Raw genomic sequence first — 17,457 nt, forward strand, 5'->3', positions numbered from 1 at the left:
CATTTTCTGATGACAATTCCTAAGCCGTAGCAGTCCTTTTTGATGAGCCACAATTGGTATCTTAGTGACCAGAGATTTTCTCTTCTGGCCTATTCTACTTTTTGCTGTTATTCACAACAGTGGGTAAATTCTGTACTGAAGCATAGTATATATTTAATTTTCTGTAGTTTGTCTACTAGCAAGCAAAACCAAAACAGAAATACAATCATTGACTTGTGAGATTTACATCCAGACAGATCTTTTTCTATGACTTTATACAAAGCCTAGTACAAATCTTATAACTCAGAGGAATAGCAATAGTAGAATAACCAATAAGTCAAACTGATAAAATTGAAGTTTTCATAAACCTCAGCACATCTATGGTAATTCCACAGTTCTGTGCCTTGTCCCAGCTATTGAATATCATAGAAGAAATTTGTGATTCAATTGTGGGAGAAAGAAAATAGGAGTTCCCTTATTCTAACTTATTAGCTATCATGGTAACTGGATTGCAAACCAATGACCTCAGTAGGAAGGGTTCCCTTCTGTTCATATCCCTCATATGACTCTTTGGAAAAAAAAGCTAAACTGTTTTGAGCTGAGGAAGAAAAATTCTACAGAATTAGATGTTCTGTACAACCATTTTAAGCCTGATTAATAGAAAACAGTTCTTGCATACTTCTCAGAATTATTCCTTGGAACTTGTTCACAAAACAATCACTATGGATTTATGGTTTGCTTTATGGTATGACATTCTTCTCATTTTCAGCAAAACAAAACAAAAAGCCCCTACTTTCTCGGAGATACAGCTGGTGAGGTCAGGAAAGTAAACCTCTATGAAATTCATTTAGCAAGTTAATGTCATTTATTGGTCCTTTGTCAAAAGGTTGACTAGAATCTTGCAAGTGCTCCAGTGCTGTGGAATGTCACCTGGCGTCTTCTGGCAAAGTACCAGATATTGCTAGGACGGATTGTGATGAAGGAGCTGGCCCTGCCATCTGGCATACACACCCAGCCATGTGCACGTGCTCTGCTGAGAGCCCTCTTGGCAGTGCTGGAGATGGGAAGTCATGTGCCAAGCACAGTGGGCCTCCGACCACCTGAATTTGTGCACGATTTGGCACTCATCTCATGCTTCATCCAAGTTGAGCAAACTGTCACAATTTATAACCATGAAGCTCAAGTGCTCACATACAGATAGAATCTGATGTTTGCATCAGTGGCTGAGCTGCCCAGACTTCAGACAAAACTTGTTCTCTTCAAAATATCTGTGGTCAGGAGATCCCATGTTTGTGTGTGCCTCTAAAGTAATTTTGCCCTTCAGATCTCTCATGTCTTGCTGCTACTGGTTTTGAGAAAGAGTTGAGGAAACTGTGCTTTCTCTTTTCTTCCTCACCAAGAGCAGGGTGGTGAGGCAGTATGGATAAAGAATTTTCTGTACATCTGTAGTGTGGCTCAAGTCGGGCACATTCCTGCACCAGCAACAATTAGTTCCCAAGATCATAGAGAGCACACTCAAAAAGCACCAGGCACAGGATTGCAAAAGAAACCCCAAAACCAAACCAAAAACCAAAACCCAACAACAAATCAGAATGATACCCTGCTCTTACCCTCCCACAAGAAAAAAGTGTATCCTGGGTCTTAGCCTGCAGCTATCCCAGGGCTCTTGGGAAGAAATTTAAAAGTAAGCACCATAAGCCCCCTCATCATTCCCAAGTTATGAAGTTGACTGGACCAGTTTTTGCTCCTTTTACATTTTAGAAGACTTCAGGGTTTTTCTGAATTGAAAGAGTAAACTATAATCTTCTCAGGGACCACAGCATCAGCAAAGATTGCCAGACAACAGTGTTTTCACCTTGTCCATCACCACATGGTGCTGGGAAGGGGTCTTTGAGGCAGTGGTGTTGAAAACATGACTCACAGGAAATTTTCAGGCCCAGTGTGCCTCCCCTGTGAGCTTCTGTTGGGATGGGCAGGAAGTTGGTGATTGGGGACCAGGACATTTTATTCATACTGTATTTCTTCTGTTGAAGAGGTGCCACAAGCAGATCTCTGGGGAGAGGACTGTCATTGTTTGGCCTCTCTCTCATTTCCATTTTACTTTTCCTACTCCCTGTAATGTTCTTCAGTTGTCTTTACAGAGACATCTTTAATAAGGGATCCTCTCAATCCTTTGCTCAATAAACAAAATATGGGGAAGCACAGCTCTCCTCAAATGAGAACAGCTTTCTGGCATTGAAACTGCTGTCATTCCTGGGCCAAGCAGAAGAATTCTATACTTGTGCTCTTGGTCCAAAGGAGATATTTCTTTTGTAATTAAGGATGGGCAAGAGTGAGTTATGTGCTAATAGCCCTAATTGATTTGGATTATTCCTTGGCTGGGACTAATCTCTTTAGCCATGGGACATACCTGAGTGCAGTGTCTCAGACTGGGAGACTGGCTTCTAGGGTAATATCTCACAGACACAGAGACATGCGATGTGTTTCACGGCACTGAATTGGCAAAGTATTACAATGCAGGTGTTTGAATATGTATATGCCTAATGAGCTCTTGTGTTTGAACACAACTAGATTTTACTTGCAAGACAGAATCTTTGTGTTTATTTAATGCTTGATGGTTGGCAATATGAATTATTCATAGTCAAGGGAGTGAGGTTATGAATAAATAGGTTTTTATTTATAACATTTATCACAAAACATTTACTAGTTATGGGATTGAATTTGTTCATGCATGAATCTTAAACCAAGTAACACATTGCTCCTTATAGACTTTCGTCTTCTACTCCAGCTGGTCTTGTTGATAGGATCAAGTAGATTTGTATCCACTACATTTAAAGAAGCAATGCTCTGCTTCCTACGTGTTGGAAAAGGTGACATATTATAATGGGAAATTATTATTGTCTTATAGAAGCTGAATTCAGAGTAGGCTTTTACAGTAGTGAGACAGTTGTAGCACAGCACAGCAGTCAGCACTCTTATGTGTACTTGAGATTGTAACTTGTGAGAGGTCACCAAAATTTGTAGGCACATACATAGATTAAGGCTGCAGTAGTCCCTGGGACTGGTCACATGCTGAAGGTGAAAATACACTCAAGTGTTCTTCTGTATAGATATATAAATAGGGCACCAGTTTGTAATTTTAACTTTTTCTGCAGCTCCACTGACTTTAATCTACCTGTGCTATTCTTTTCCTTTATAGTAATGAACTGTATAAACTCCTGGGGATTTTATCAGAGCTCAATAGCCCAGAAAAATAGGACAGAAAATTGGTGCAAAGTATTTCCTACTATCTTGACATTCAAGGAGACTGTGATGGGTTGAGTTTCTAGATGCTTAAGGACTTTCAGCCAGCTTTTGCTCTTAAACAAGTAGAGATTGATTACACTAGAGAGACAAACTATTTGTTTCTGTTGGACTAAGGTCAAGCACTGTTTGTGCCAATGTGTCATAACTTTTCAAGAGAGGAATGTGATGCTGAGGGTTCTAAAAAAGGGCAGGTGTGTCACATGGTTATTAATCAACCTTTGTGGGAATGTTCCTAGGTTCAAATTCTCCGTGTTAGTAAGTCCCGTTGAACTAACATTTATTGAGTGACGAGCCATCAGTGTCTATACTTAGAAATAATCAGGTGTGGTGAGGGGTGAGTTTTTCCATCTGGTACAGAATACAGTCTGCTTGCTGGCAATGAAATTGGGAAGTATATGTCTTACCTGGGGCACTCTCAGCTGGAAGGAATCACAACACTCATTTCCTCCTCTTCATGTTATCCATCTTTAGTGACTTTCTTCTGTGAAAACAGCCTCCATCTGCAGAGATACCACTTGATTTTGTTAGCTGTGCACGTGGTGTAGGCACCTGCCACTGGATCACCGTTGATTTCATTGGTAAAAGCCAAGGGACAAAAAAAGTAATTTTGCACTGACTGTCCCAGAAATGCAGCTAATGCAGCAACTGTTGGAGAGAAACCATATACAGTGGGTACCTACTGCTTTCTGTTTGTTTAATTTCTGTATTTTAAACAAAGACCAAGAAATCTTTAGTCTGCATTTTAGCCAACACACCAAGACTGTGACATCATTTTGCCTCGCCACATTTTCCTCAGGGGATGGTGACTGGGCTGCCAGCCCATTCTGTGGTTATGTTCTGCTTAAGCTTGCTCACCTTCACAGCACCAGCGAAAGAGTACTGAAAATCCTAAAGACTGTGAGAGCATGGACACTGTCTTGTTTTGTCACATCTGAATTGTTCTTATTCTGTATTCTTTTGAAGAATGACTTCTCAAAAATATTCACAAGGCAAAGTTATGTTTTAAAAATGATCCAAGACCTGCATTTTCTTCCAATGTGCTTTAGAGATGCTGGACTGATTTAATAACACTATTACCATCGTCCCTCATGCTCTCCCAATACCTCTAAAATCCCTTTGCTTGCAACCCATAATTACAGTCCTTAGAGTGAAAATGTAGAGTACTTGATCCCTAAAGGTAGCATTAAAAAGCCATAGCACCAACTAAAATTTGTAGGGCTGTCCTTGTAAATTGTTACAGAAGGTGACATGAAGATTCAGGATTATATCCAGAGCATCTTAACTACTGTGATTTAGGTAGACCAGCTTGCAAATAGCATATAGTTTATACTGCAGCCACAAACTACTAGGCATAAAGTATCTGTGAAATGTTATAACTGCAGCAAATCCAAGCTTTAGCAGAGACAGAGCCTTCTACATCTTCTACTCTCACGAACTCCCTTGACATCCGTTTGGGAGACAGAAGTCACTGGAGCACAGTCAAGGAGCCACGTAGCCACCTCCTGACAATGCCTCTGTGTTAGGAAGAATTGCACAGTATCCCTCTAAGAGGGAGGAAAACACCTGATGGAGAGGAAAGTACAAGCAGCTGGTGAGACATCAAGAAGGCGGTGTGTGCTGCCAGGTCATGTTCCAGGACAGGTGGACTCAGCCTGCAGCAAGGTCCAAAGAAGGGCTGGTGTACATCAGTGAGCAGAGGAATGACAAGCTCACCATTTGAGGGGACCCCAAGAGAACTTGTCTCATCAAGGATACTGTGGGATGAACATGGAGCTTTCAAAGTGGAGCTTTTTGAGTTTACCAGAAGGAATTGAGAGGTACCTGTGGGAAGGGGGACTTTGTACTGCAGTACAGTGCTCCTGTGGAAACTCACACCAAATCAGATGAGTCAAAGACTTGGATGCACTTATGTGGTTCTTGGGAATCAAAGAATATTCTTGGAAGTATTTAATTGATCTCCAGACTCCCCTAGTTTTTTACAAGATGAGTAAGGGAGACCCAAATACCAGATGGAACTGTGAGGGAGATTTTCCAGTGTTGTCTCCTCAGAGAGAGTGACAGGGAAAGGAGGTTCTGAACATGTAGCTTCTTCCTCCCTGGCTTAGCGGCTTGAACAGAAACCCATCCTCTTAAGAAACTTCTCATTTAGTGCCTCAGGGTGTTTTCAATAGTACATTTCTGCAGAAGTGCCCTCTTTAATGAGTGTGAACAAAATCTGTCTGCTGAAACCAGCACCTGGATATCAATTCAAAAACTAGAAAAAATCCTGCGTCCTATGAAAAGAAGGTGGCCTGTCATGCAACGCGTGTGGGATTTGCACCAAATGTTGTTCATCAGGGCATTAAGTTCACACAGCTTTTTCCAAGACTAATTAATCAATAATGTTGCTGATTTATGTTTCTGTCCTGTTGCAAGTTTGCTGCACTGTTTTGGTCTGATTTTTGCCCTGTGCATCCTGGCAGTGATTATGCCTACCTGTCGTGCTGATTATGTTGCCACATGAGAAGGACATGAACTAGGGTTGACATAATCCGAGTGTTCAATTATTTCAGCCTGAAACTGCTCCCACTCAAAAGAATTTGTTTGTCCCTGTAGATATTGCATGGTAAAAAGTACCAGAAACTCCTTGGGTTTTTACATTTTCTGCCTCAGTATTCATTTCAGCCACTGAAATGGTATGACAGCAGACAAGGAGCTTTACTGAAAAATTGTGGAGCCTGGAATCTTCACACTGGTTTTGGAAACTAGGCCTAATGTTAAGTGATATTTTTTAAGTCATGTCACATGTCAGGACAGGGAAATGGTATTGCAATATCCTCCAGACATCTTAGCTGATGTCCTTTTCTAATTTGATTAATTTGATGAGTAGAAAAAAGTCTCTGTGCTCTATAGATATGATGGTATTCAACTTACATTGTGTATTTTGAAATAAAGCACCACGGAATATTCCTCTGGCTGTATGTGTATCCTGAGGGCCGTATTTATGACACTGCTTCAGGTGTTTGTTAGAAGCTCTGCCTCTTCTTGCTGCAATGCATGGGAATCCAGTGAAGTGTTTGACCTAAAGTCTGTCTTCCATCTGGTCAGTATATAAAGTGACAGTGCAAACCCACTGAGGTCACACATCTTCACCATAATGTTACAAATGCCTCTGGTTAAGGTGCAGGGGATGGCAGTGAAGCAAAGTGTCAACAGCAGAAAATGTTACTGGACCTTTGTGGAAGGATAATTGTGCCAGGGCAGTGAACATACTATTCCAAAGGCAAGGGAACATGTCCAAATTAAGCCCACTTCTCCCAAAAGTAGTATTTTTTTGCCAAAGCAAGGACATTTATAATATTTCCATCTAATAAAAATAGCAAATAACTGATTTTATACCAAACGCTAAGAAAAGGAGAAGACTCTTGTCCTTTTGTCCTTTTGTCCTTTTTCTTCCTTCTCTCTTCTTCATTCTCCCTTGCTATATAAATATCAAGGAAAATCAGTGCTGTTAATTCTTTCTGGCTGTGGCAAAGATTCCTCCAAAATATTGGAGGAATCCACCCCAATGGACAGCAATAATGCAATAAGGATCTTTGAGTACTAGCAGAAAATTATCCACAGAGGAATAAATTTTTGCTTTTTTTTTTTTTTCCCACGAAAATTGATGTGACTGTTATATCTGACTGGTTTTCAGATTTTTCACCTTAAAGATTACTCAGCCATTGGACTTCTCTTGAGACTATGCCAATCCTTTGGGTTTTTTTGCTTTGTTTTGTTTTCTTTTTGAGAGTCAACTGTTCTTTTAAGCTTAGTAAATTCTCAACTTGCCAAGCTAAATGTTCCAGATAAGGAGCTACTTGTCCAAAGTAGTTCTGCTATGCTAATGAACCCTGACCTTTCAAGGTCAATGCAAGGGGCATTTCAGGTTGTGAAACAAGCCTTCAGCATGTGAGATGCTGCTGGAATGCCAGCCTTCTTCACCCTCCTTTCATGCCATGCCGCTGCCACCTGACAGTTACTCATGGGGCCTGCCTTAAAGGCTGTTTTATGGCTGTGACTTTGACTGCAAGACTCTTGGCACTCCTGCAGAGAGAGCAAGTGTGCTTGAAATCAAGTTTCGTACTTAAAAGCCTGTCTGTGCTGTTAAGGAGAGCACAGCTCTAACCTCTTGTTGCTCAAGCTATTTCTGTAGCCCCTGTGACACCAGTTAGTCCCTTTTGCTCTTGTGGAAGAGCCTGACTGTACCAGAAAATGCCCATCTAAATAATGTGTTTGAGATTGCTGCTCCATCTGCCACGACAGGAATTGTGCCCAGCCGTAGACTTTAAAGATGTTACTTGTTTTGTTTCATACCAAAGCAGATAGCAAACCTCACTCTGGTCTATAGACAGTCCATGCACTGACAGCTACTGTGTTTTACTTCTCTGAGCAGCTAGAGCTCAGCTTCCTGAGATCATCCTGCACATGGAACTACCCACTTCCTCTTCCCTCTTCCTTTTCCCTTTGTATATGCCATCCCAGGTAAAGCCTGGAAGCTGCTGAGGGTCTCCAGATGCTGGAGGAGCTGCAGCTTTGAAGTAGGCAGTAGAGTTGGCTCTGCCCTTCTGTTCTCAGTTTCCAGGTGGCATCTTTCTACTGATGCTGCCATGACAGGGAGAAGAAAGTACCCTGGAAATGTTAGAAGTCTGCTTCTTCCATGTGAGTTAGGAGATATTTAAAGGTATGTCTTCCTCCTAGGGCAGGGAGAGAGGCTGTGTGGGGAAGGCATAACATTTAGGTTCTGGTCAGGGAGTTGTTTTGCTTTCTGAGCTACTCTGAGACTTTTGACTTCACGCAATAAACTCAACTCCAGTGCTAGGGTAAGGAAGAGACTCACCCATGATGCTGCTTTCCTTGTGTGGTGGGGTGGGAATCACAGGCTTTCCTTCCCCCTTCCAGGTCCTGGCAACTGCTACTACTGGCCATGGTGAACATGCAGGACAGTTAGGTCAAAGTAGGTGAAGTATATTCCTGGCTGAAGAGAGCTTTCAAATTTCCAAGTCAGGTTTCACATAAACCAGTTTTTAATGTGATGCTTTCCACACTGCCGTCTCCCCATCCTGCATATCCTCTGTCTAAACAATATTATAGAATATATTTTTTTCTGCTATTGTATGGATTAGAATGTTGTACCAACTTCCTACTCAGAAGAGAGGAACTTCTTGCCAGTGTTGAAGAGGCAACAACAGTGTTGTCTCTCTGCCTTGCCTATGGAAGCTGTCAGCAAGAATTTAATCAAGGCCTGATCCAATCAAGAAACTCTGTTGTGCCTTTTGAGTAACAGTGGCCTGTTCTCAGAGGCAAAAAAAATATGGGGGAAGAGTAAATACTAAAGGCTAAATGGGATGGCTTGCTTGTCACTCAAATTGCACACAGGTATGGGTTTTTTCCCCTCTGTTTCCTGATTTCTCTTTCCACTTTGTTTAAAAGGCCAGAAATTGAGGGGTTTATAGCGAGCCTTTTGTGAACATTGTGATCATTTGTGAACATTGTCCTATTCTCAAGATTAAAACAGCACAGCTCCCTGAGAGAGGGACTCACACTGATAACATTTCTTGCCCTGTTTTGATGCATAGGCTGACCTCACGCACATCCACAGATTGAAGTGCTGATTTTGCAAGAGGTTGTTCTGCATGGCTGTGGGTCACAGCATGTGATCAGGCTGACTCCTGTTATGTGCCTCTGCTCCCAACTCTCAGTGGATTTTCCAGTATTCTGCATAATTTTGCTTTCCTGCGTTCAGTAACTGTGCTTCATTTCCTTAATGAGACTAACCAGCAAAACTGGAGAGATTTTAGCTGTGGGATATCAAACTCATATGGCACACGAGCAACAAACTTCCCATCCCTGTTTGTCTTTGACTCAAAGATTTTATTTGTAACTGAGTACACTTGTACTTTGTACTGTAACATCATACTGTAAACCCTTCATAACCCGAGAATGTCAGCCTGAGCTCATGGGTATTTGCTGTCTCTCAAAAGAGTGAGATATGCTACAGCTGTCCAGATTTGGCTCTGGGTATAATGTAAAATAACAAACTTGTGAGGAGCTATTATGTCAGCCTAATGAGTTAGGTTCAATCAGCAATACAGCAGACATACATACACTTTGCTAACAGGCATGAATATAGTATTGTAAAATGACTGTGAAACTTCCTTTAATAAGTTTGCATAGAAAATTGTGGTTTGAATAATTTCTCCTTTGCAGAGTTGTTAGCTCCTTTATGCCTGTGTAATTTATTTACAAACACCTCTACTCTGTTAAAAAGTTATTTACATGCTTGACAGTATCTTTGCTATCCATACTCCTCATGTGTAAGAAGCCTGACAATTAATGCTAAGCTTAATTCCACATGTTTGCAGAAGGAAGCCCACAGAGAACTGTTAATTTCCCTTGGTACCTTATAAGCCAATATGTTTCTGCTATTTTATTTGCAAAATAAACACTGTACATTTACTTAATTATATTTGATGTCATAATTCCAGGTTTTTCCTTGGCCTACAGGGACTCAGGGCCCTCAAGGTAGCTTTCCTCATTATTAGACAACAGTTGTATAGCTGTAGTTAGTAAATTATGATTGAAGACATGCATAACAAGGCAATGCACAGCAGTTTCTGTAATAAAGTGAAAAACACACCTTTACAGTGAAAAATGTAATTTTCCAAAGGGAAAGCATGAAGTGCAGTTCAAAATTCAAATGTTTATTTGCTATTTTGTCCTCTCTGAATGAATGAATAATAATGTCTGCATTCTAAAAGGAAAATAATGAGAAACAGCATTCACAATGAAGTGAGACAGAGATTGTTGCTGCTTTTAATATATTTTTAATTTCAGCTAATGTTTAAAACTACTTTAAGGGCAGAAGTGACTTTCAGCAGGGTCTAGTCACGCCAGTGACTATATTCTCATGGACCAAGCCTTCTTGGCAGATGGATATGTTGGTCTCTCTCCTCTTTGTTTCCATGCACTTTTCAAAAAACCTCCAAGAGTCATCCTTTATCCACAGCCCTCTACTCAACACATGGCATCCTAGCTGCCTGAAACAAAGAGCTGTCCCCATGGTTTTTCAATATATGATTTTCTTTTGATCCCACCTTGCATGATTGTTTGTCTTTGGTAGCAACAGTGTAAGTGAAAATTTGGAAGTCTAAAATATTTAAAGCACAAGTTCTTTAGCCAAAGTTCCTGTACAGCAAAATTTGCTCCTGCACTTTATATTGCATATCTTAAAATGTAGTGCTGGCTGAAAGAATCACATCATAATTCTGGTGACAGAATTGGAAGATATATTGTATGCAACCAGCTCTGTATTTGCTCAACATATTTAATTACATGGTAAAATTAATTTATCAAGTTTTCATATTTATGCTTTGACTATTCATCATCAGGTTTCTGTATGCATTTTTGGAAGGGTCATTTTTAGGTCTGGTCCAAGCACTGCTGAACTGCTCTGATTTGTTGGATATGTCACTGGATATGTAGTTGCAATGCTTTGCTGCTTTTTTTTTTCTTTTGCATTTTTATGCTCTGAAAGTAACATCTTTTTCTTTATCTTTTTTAAAGATAAAGACATTCCCTGCTGATACATCTAATCCTTTTTTCGATCCCTTTACAACAGTACCACAGTTTTCTGTAAGTAGAACATGCAAATAAAAAACTGTGTTTTAACACAATTCCAACTGATTTTTTTAAGTGTCAGAAATCTATGCACTAAGCACTCCTCAAAAAAAAAAAAAAAAAATTCCAAGTAGAAATTAAGAGTACAAAGCAGTTAAATATTCCCATTATACAAAATGTTGCCTGCATTCAGACTTTGCTGCTTACTAGACAGAGGACTAAAAGTTAAATGTCAAGGTTCACCTCTAATGAAGTCAGTCCCAAAATGTTGTTCATTTCAGGACTGTAGAAGACACTGGTGATGCTCCCTAACATCTTTACAGGGAGAAGTAAGGGAATGGGAAGATTTAGTCCTCTGTCCAGCAATTGCATGGCCTCCTGCCTGAAACCACCTGCTGTGCCATCAGAGAGGGCCCTGATTTTCATTGGATGTATGGCTGAACTTTAAAGAATTATAGTTAGTGTGTGAATGACTACAATGGTATCTTTGTACAACCTCTCATGCTTACCCAAGAACTTGAATCCAATATTGAACTTCATTCTTGTTAAATATTCACAGAAGAAGTGACTTAGGATTTTGGTGAGGTAAACTACATACAAGCAGAAAACAATTATCTGACAATTTAAAAAGTAACTATGTTCAAAATCTTGCTTTTGTGGCAGAGGCATTATATAATAAGTATGACCAAAAAAACATGACAAAATTAACTACTCTTTAATAAACACTCTGCTTATAAACACCATGTAAAATTATTTATAATTTTAAAGTTACATTTGCAAAATGAAGCATTTCAGACTTTGACCTTAAATTTTACTGGTTGCAGCAATCTATATCTGGCATATAATCCAAGATAAGTTACTTCATTTATTGTTGGGTCATGTGAAGGTTCTGGTTGTATTTAATGATTTAAAGAAAGAGGCTTTTCTTTCACAATGAACCTGATCATGGGCTTTTATGTAAATGTGTTTTTCCTACTCTCCAAATAGGTACCTTAAAGCCAGAGTTAGTTAGCCTTCCCAAGCTGTGTAAGTGCCACAGTTGAGCTCTAATTAAATGCATTTGAAAGTACACAGGAATGTCACATCAATGTTTCATTATGTCAGCCAAGTCCAGACTTAAAATTGTGATAAAACCTAACCCAAAGCTACAGTGCTTGTGTCTTTCACAGTACTCCTTTATCTAAGCAAAATGATGTGGCCCCCAAAATAGCTTTCCCACTAATTAGTATTGATTGTCAGGCATTATTTTTCTGTCTCTGACAGTTAGGATGAAAGCAAAATTTAGGACGGCTATATAACATAGATTTTCATAATTGGGGGGTCATAACTCTAAAATACAAACAGAAGGTATACCGATATACTTACCCACAGAAATTTCCATATTGCAGAAAATGGCTATTTCATGGCAAATTCAAATGCTGCATTTTTGTTATGTTCTGTCAGAAGAAAAGAAGCAAAGAAAAATTCAAACGAATCTTTCTGAAATCTCATCTTCTCCCCATAAATTTTCATTTCCCTGTGCAGGGTGGAGAGAAAAACTGAGATCACAAATATTTAAAATACCATTGCAATAAAAACCAAATTATGTATGATCCATCACGTGATTCTGTACATTCCTTTTAGTGAGTTATGTACACATATGTGTGGTGAACAAGCAGCTACCCATGGGACTGCACAGAGATGGGAAAACAATTAGGAGAGTTAAGTGGCTTTCGTCCTGTGTTTCATAGCTCTCTGTCCCAGCCCAAAGGGAGCTGTCTCTCCACAGGAGCATTTTAGATCATCCTGATGCGCTGCTGAGGGCTACACTACACGAAGGAGCTGTAAGGGAAGGGTAGCTAGGATTTGCAGGCAGATCTAACTCTGATTGGTCTCCAGTCACATGCAGACCCAGATGGTAATGTTTGGTAATTGTTTTTATTTGTTTCTTTTTTCCTGTCCTTGCTTCCCCTTACCCTCCACTTTTTTTTTTTTTTTTTTTTTTTTTTTTCCCTCCCCTCTTAGAAGAAAACATTGGAAAATTATTGAGCAGGAAAAGAATGATATATAGTGATGTGTAGAAGGCTTTACCTTTCATGTACACCTTCTAATTTGGTGGTGTATATGCAGTTGTGTTGATTTGATCAGATGAAAAATTAGATGACTTTGTTACTTGGAATGTTTAAATATATGCTTCAACCCAGGAACCCTCTGAATTTCAGAGATTTCCGTAGAAAAATGGTAGGCATGATGGCCATATTCTCAGACACATGTAAGTCACATAGATTTAAATTAATGAAATTATATCTGTTTAGCCCAATTAAATATTTAGCTTAAGTGTACTGTGCAATCAGACATATGTATAAAAAGATGCTTTGGATATCTACTGTAAAATAATCATCCAGAGTAAACACACTATGTAACACAAGGCAATTCTTCAGCAAGTGTAGTTTGTCATCACTCTGCTGTTTTCAGTGAGGCTGGGAGAATTTACATCAGCTTCAGAGTGATGTCTTCTTCTCGTGCCATAGAATGAGATCTGGCAGTCCTGGGAGCACAGGGATCCCATAAGAGTGATGCCAAATTTCATATCCCTGCAGTTTGTTATGTTGAGTATTAAAAGCTGAATTACAGAAAAATTGGAACAGGTCCTATTAGCCATTATTTACACACACAAGAGTTTCTTTAGTTGATTTCACATTTTTCCATTTTACTGATTTTGTGGAATTAATGGAATTCCTTTTGCTTCTGAGGTTATTTTGGATCATTAGAGATGTGTTAAAACATGTTTAAAAATGATGATAAGCAAGCAAATCTAACACAGACAGTCTTTCCTGGGCTCAAATAGTTTTCCCACTGTTTAAACTTAGTTTGTGAATCACTTGCAGAGGGTTGCAGAATTTGAGAAATAATTAGATCAAAAAAAGAGGTTGCTCTTGAAATAGCTGCTTTCTTATGATGGTGACTTTTCCTCCTCCCTACCTTAGACTTTGAACCAGGTTCAGAAGAAATAGTCACCAAGGAAGAAAGGTAGGTTACAGATACCAGTAGGAGCGTGTTTTAATGACCCTGACACACTGACAATTACAGTTGCTCTGTGTTCTTCCCAGGTTAGGGTCAGACATGCACCACAGGCACTAGCTGCTGTGGTTTGACATAAGAAATAGCCCACAACAAAAAGCAAGACAGGGCTGTTTGAGTTTTAGGGGTCCTCTCCCTCTGGTTGTAAAAATAACCCTGTCTTTGCTATAATATTGTTGTGCTGAAATACCTCACCTAAAGACAGGAGATGGTTGCTTGCTGTTTGTCTTAAATCTGCACTTCCAATATTGTTTTAATATTGCCTTTCACTGGATACTGAAAGAATATTTCTCTTGAGGCATGTTTCAGTTAGCAAAAGTGGGAAAGAGATGGAGATTTTGAAACCTGGACTCCTAAAAGCCCAGACTCCCAGCTGTTAACAAAACACAGAGTAGTTAGAGGACCCACCAGATAATTGTATAAGATTCCTGAAGAATATTCCAGAAATCTCATATTGTCAACATTCTGCATAATTTTTAGGGAAAATACAATAATGATAAGCATCATTCTCCAAACTGATCCCGTTTTTTACCTGAATGCTGCCAGTGCCATATGTGTCATCTCACTCAGGGCATGTTGCAATCAGGCTGGTCCCTCAGGCATCCAAAGAGGTGGTTGTGGAGCCTCTGCACAGAGGTTATAGCTACAGCCTCCCATTTGTTCTCACTCTTAGTTGTTGTTACTGTGTGCTTGGATAGTGAAGGATGGCGAGACCAGTAGAAGCTAATCTACAATTTTTCTTTCTGTGTGTGTGTATACATGTTTTTTTTTTTTTGTAGGCAGAATTTTCAGACAGCAAGTTACAATGCTGTGGGGTGCAGTCATCTCCTAAGATTACGCTGGTGTCTCCATCACCTGTCCTGAGGTCTCTGGCAGAGACTATACCGACTCCAACAGTCCAGACAGTATATACGTCGCATAAGCCAATTTCGCTGGCAGACAGGTACTGTGCAGTTCTTTCACAGAAATACTATGATGTTTTCTGCATTAAAGGAATCAGCCTGATTTCTCTTTTTCTGTCATACTTGCCATAAAGTGTCATGTTCTCTTACACTGAAAGATTTTTTCTTGACTACTTCAGAATAGGTGGGTTATGCAAAGAAATATCTGTAACTGATATTCTCATGCTCTGAGATAAAGAAAAGCCTACCTTAAATAACTGGTGCAGCCAGCAGTGTACCATTTCTGTGACCAGTGGCCTGGAGACAAAGGGTTGTGCAGATTTTCCTCAGGCAAGTAATTTTGTCTGAACCACAAAAGTTTTAATAACTGCTGTTACCATTTGTTTTTTGAAATTAGATGTCCATGGGGGAAACCTGAGTTTGAGAAATGTCTGTTCTTCTAAATGAAAAACAGGCATTGGTTTGGGTTTTTTTTCTATTTTAGTAATGTCAGACTACAGCGGTCTTGTAATTTCTCAGAGAAACAACAAGCTATACCACCTTTCCACAGACAGACTCTTTTCAGTTTTCTATTCTTTCATCCTATTGGTTTTGCATGCTGGCTTCTTATTCTATAATTTAATCAAAGCTGAACTTCCCAAGCTGATAATTTACTGAATCTAAATGTAGCAGTGGATATAGTCAGTACTTCTGGAGCACAAATAGTTCAAGGCTTATGAAGAAAAAATTATTTCTTTGACATCATAATGAATGAATCTTTTATGCTTTTGGATTCACAGTCGATTCCCATTTTTGGTTATTAATTATTTTTTGCAGCTGGCTAATTGCACCTGCACACTTATTCAACATTGCTTACTCATCTAAAAATTTATCATTCAAATGAAAAAGTAATTCTGAAGCTGTGGTGCTAAACTCAGCTTCTCTAAGATGTCTCATACACAGGTGGGTGATTCTAACCCTGCTTGTGCATGAATGGGCTGCAAGGTTTCTGCAATGCAGTTTAAATCTCCAAAATGTGTTACAAGTGTGAGATACATAACTTTCAGACTTTCAGAACAGCATAGTCAACAGTTTCAGAAATTGAATCACTAAACCAAGGCATTCTCAGGGTTACAAACCCTCTGGGCTCTGGAGTGAATTGGTGAGAGTAAGGACCTCAGCTCTGATTATCATCCTGATATGTGCAGGACTGTGCTAAACTCAGCATAGCTATATATCTATGTATATAGATATCCCTCAATATCAGATCACACCAAGGAGCAGAAGGCTTTAACAGTAGTCTGTCATAATGGCATTTGCTGTAGCTCCTCCATTTTTAGAGTCCTTGTCCAGCTTCCTTTAAAATCAGTAGCCTTTAATGGGGGTTAGATGAAATTATAAACTGTTTTGCCATGTGGATCTTTTAATATCCTTCTTCTTGCCTCTGTTTGTTCATCAGAAATATCAAGTGATACTTGTTTTTGAATCAGCCATCAGTTTTCAGCTTTTTCACTGAATTGTGTCTGACCTTTTTTTCCCCTCCTTTGGTATTTTGAAAATGTTAATTATTTTAAATTGAGATCTGAGACTTATTGTTGTTCCCATAATTGGCTGTTTGTGCATTAATTACACAGTGCTGAGACTCTGAGGCGTGAACTTGAGAGAGAGAAAATGATGAAAAGACTCTTGATGACAGAATTATGAAACTCGCACTTCCATCAGATGGAGAATGGATTGGGGCCTTTCATGTGCCTTCTGTCTGTTTACATTCCTCTGCTTCTGTGTACTCAACATAATGCATCGGGAAAATGTGTGATATTCCTGGCTCGCCTGGATTCACCGCGGTTGGTTAAAATTACGTCTTGGCTAGACTTTAACTTGAAGGAGTTCCTTTATTCATTTGCTGCTGGGAAATAAACCTTCAATCCTTTCTCTCTCCTGAGATTTTATACTATTAACACAATTAATTTCTGGTTTGGTTTTGGTAAATCTAGGGCAAAGAGGATCAGCAAGGAGCATACTGATTTCTATTGGGAAACACTGTTCTGTACATATGTTAATAAGTGCACAGAAATTAATGTTATGCAGAATATTTTGATAGTAACATAGAAAATATGTCATTTTGTACAACTGAAAATTGCAATGAGCTACTGCTATTTGTTAAGAGAACCATTTTTAAAGCAGAAGAATGATTATTACATCCTAACCCCAGGACTGTTAGTCTCCACAGAATAAATGGCTGTCTTATTAAATTCCTAACCTTAACCTTCCCTCAGAGATATAAGTAGCTGCAAGGGGGAGAGACACCCCACCACACAGATACACACACCCAATACTCCCTACAGCTTGTCACCTTGACCTAAACCTTCAACAAAATCTTACCGTATTTCCATTAATGGATGAAAAAAATCCGTTGTTTAAAGTAATTTGCTACTGACTTTCTAGCTTGATACTGACTTTTTTAAAGCAAGTGAGGAGCTTTACCTTCTCCAGTTTGCCTAGGCTTTAAGGCTAGCCCATGCTCAGACATCTTCTGCCCCAGCACTGAAGGTTGCAGAGCCTCAGGGGTGTGGATGTAGCTCACGTGAGGAGA

At 39.5% G+C, this 17,457-nt stretch overlaps 1 protein-coding gene across 1 annotated transcript in view; it reads left to right on the forward strand.

Moving 5' to 3' along the window:
* EPB41L4B (erythrocyte membrane protein band 4.1 like 4B) overlaps positions 1-17,235 on the forward strand; it is a 139,175-nt gene extending 121,940 nt beyond the window's left edge. The window contains exons 25-27 of the mRNA XM_041483197.1: positions 10,870-10,938; positions 14,763-14,926; positions 16,499-17,235. Of these exons, the coding sequence (XP_041339131.1) occupies positions 10,870-10,938; positions 14,763-14,926; positions 16,499-16,568 (303 nt within the window). The 3' untranslated portion in view covers positions 16,569-17,235. The remainder of the gene's footprint in view (positions 1-10,869; positions 10,939-14,762; positions 14,927-16,498) is intronic.
* Positions 17,236-17,457: the final 222 nt, after the last annotated feature.

Source organism: Pyrgilauda ruficollis, unplaced genomic scaffold (genome assembly GCF_017590135.1).
Source record: "Pyrgilauda ruficollis isolate IOZ18807 unplaced genomic scaffold, ASM1759013v1 scaffold116, whole genome shotgun sequence".
NCBI classification, from domain to species: domain Eukaryota; kingdom Metazoa; phylum Chordata; class Aves; order Passeriformes; family Passeridae; genus Pyrgilauda; species Pyrgilauda ruficollis.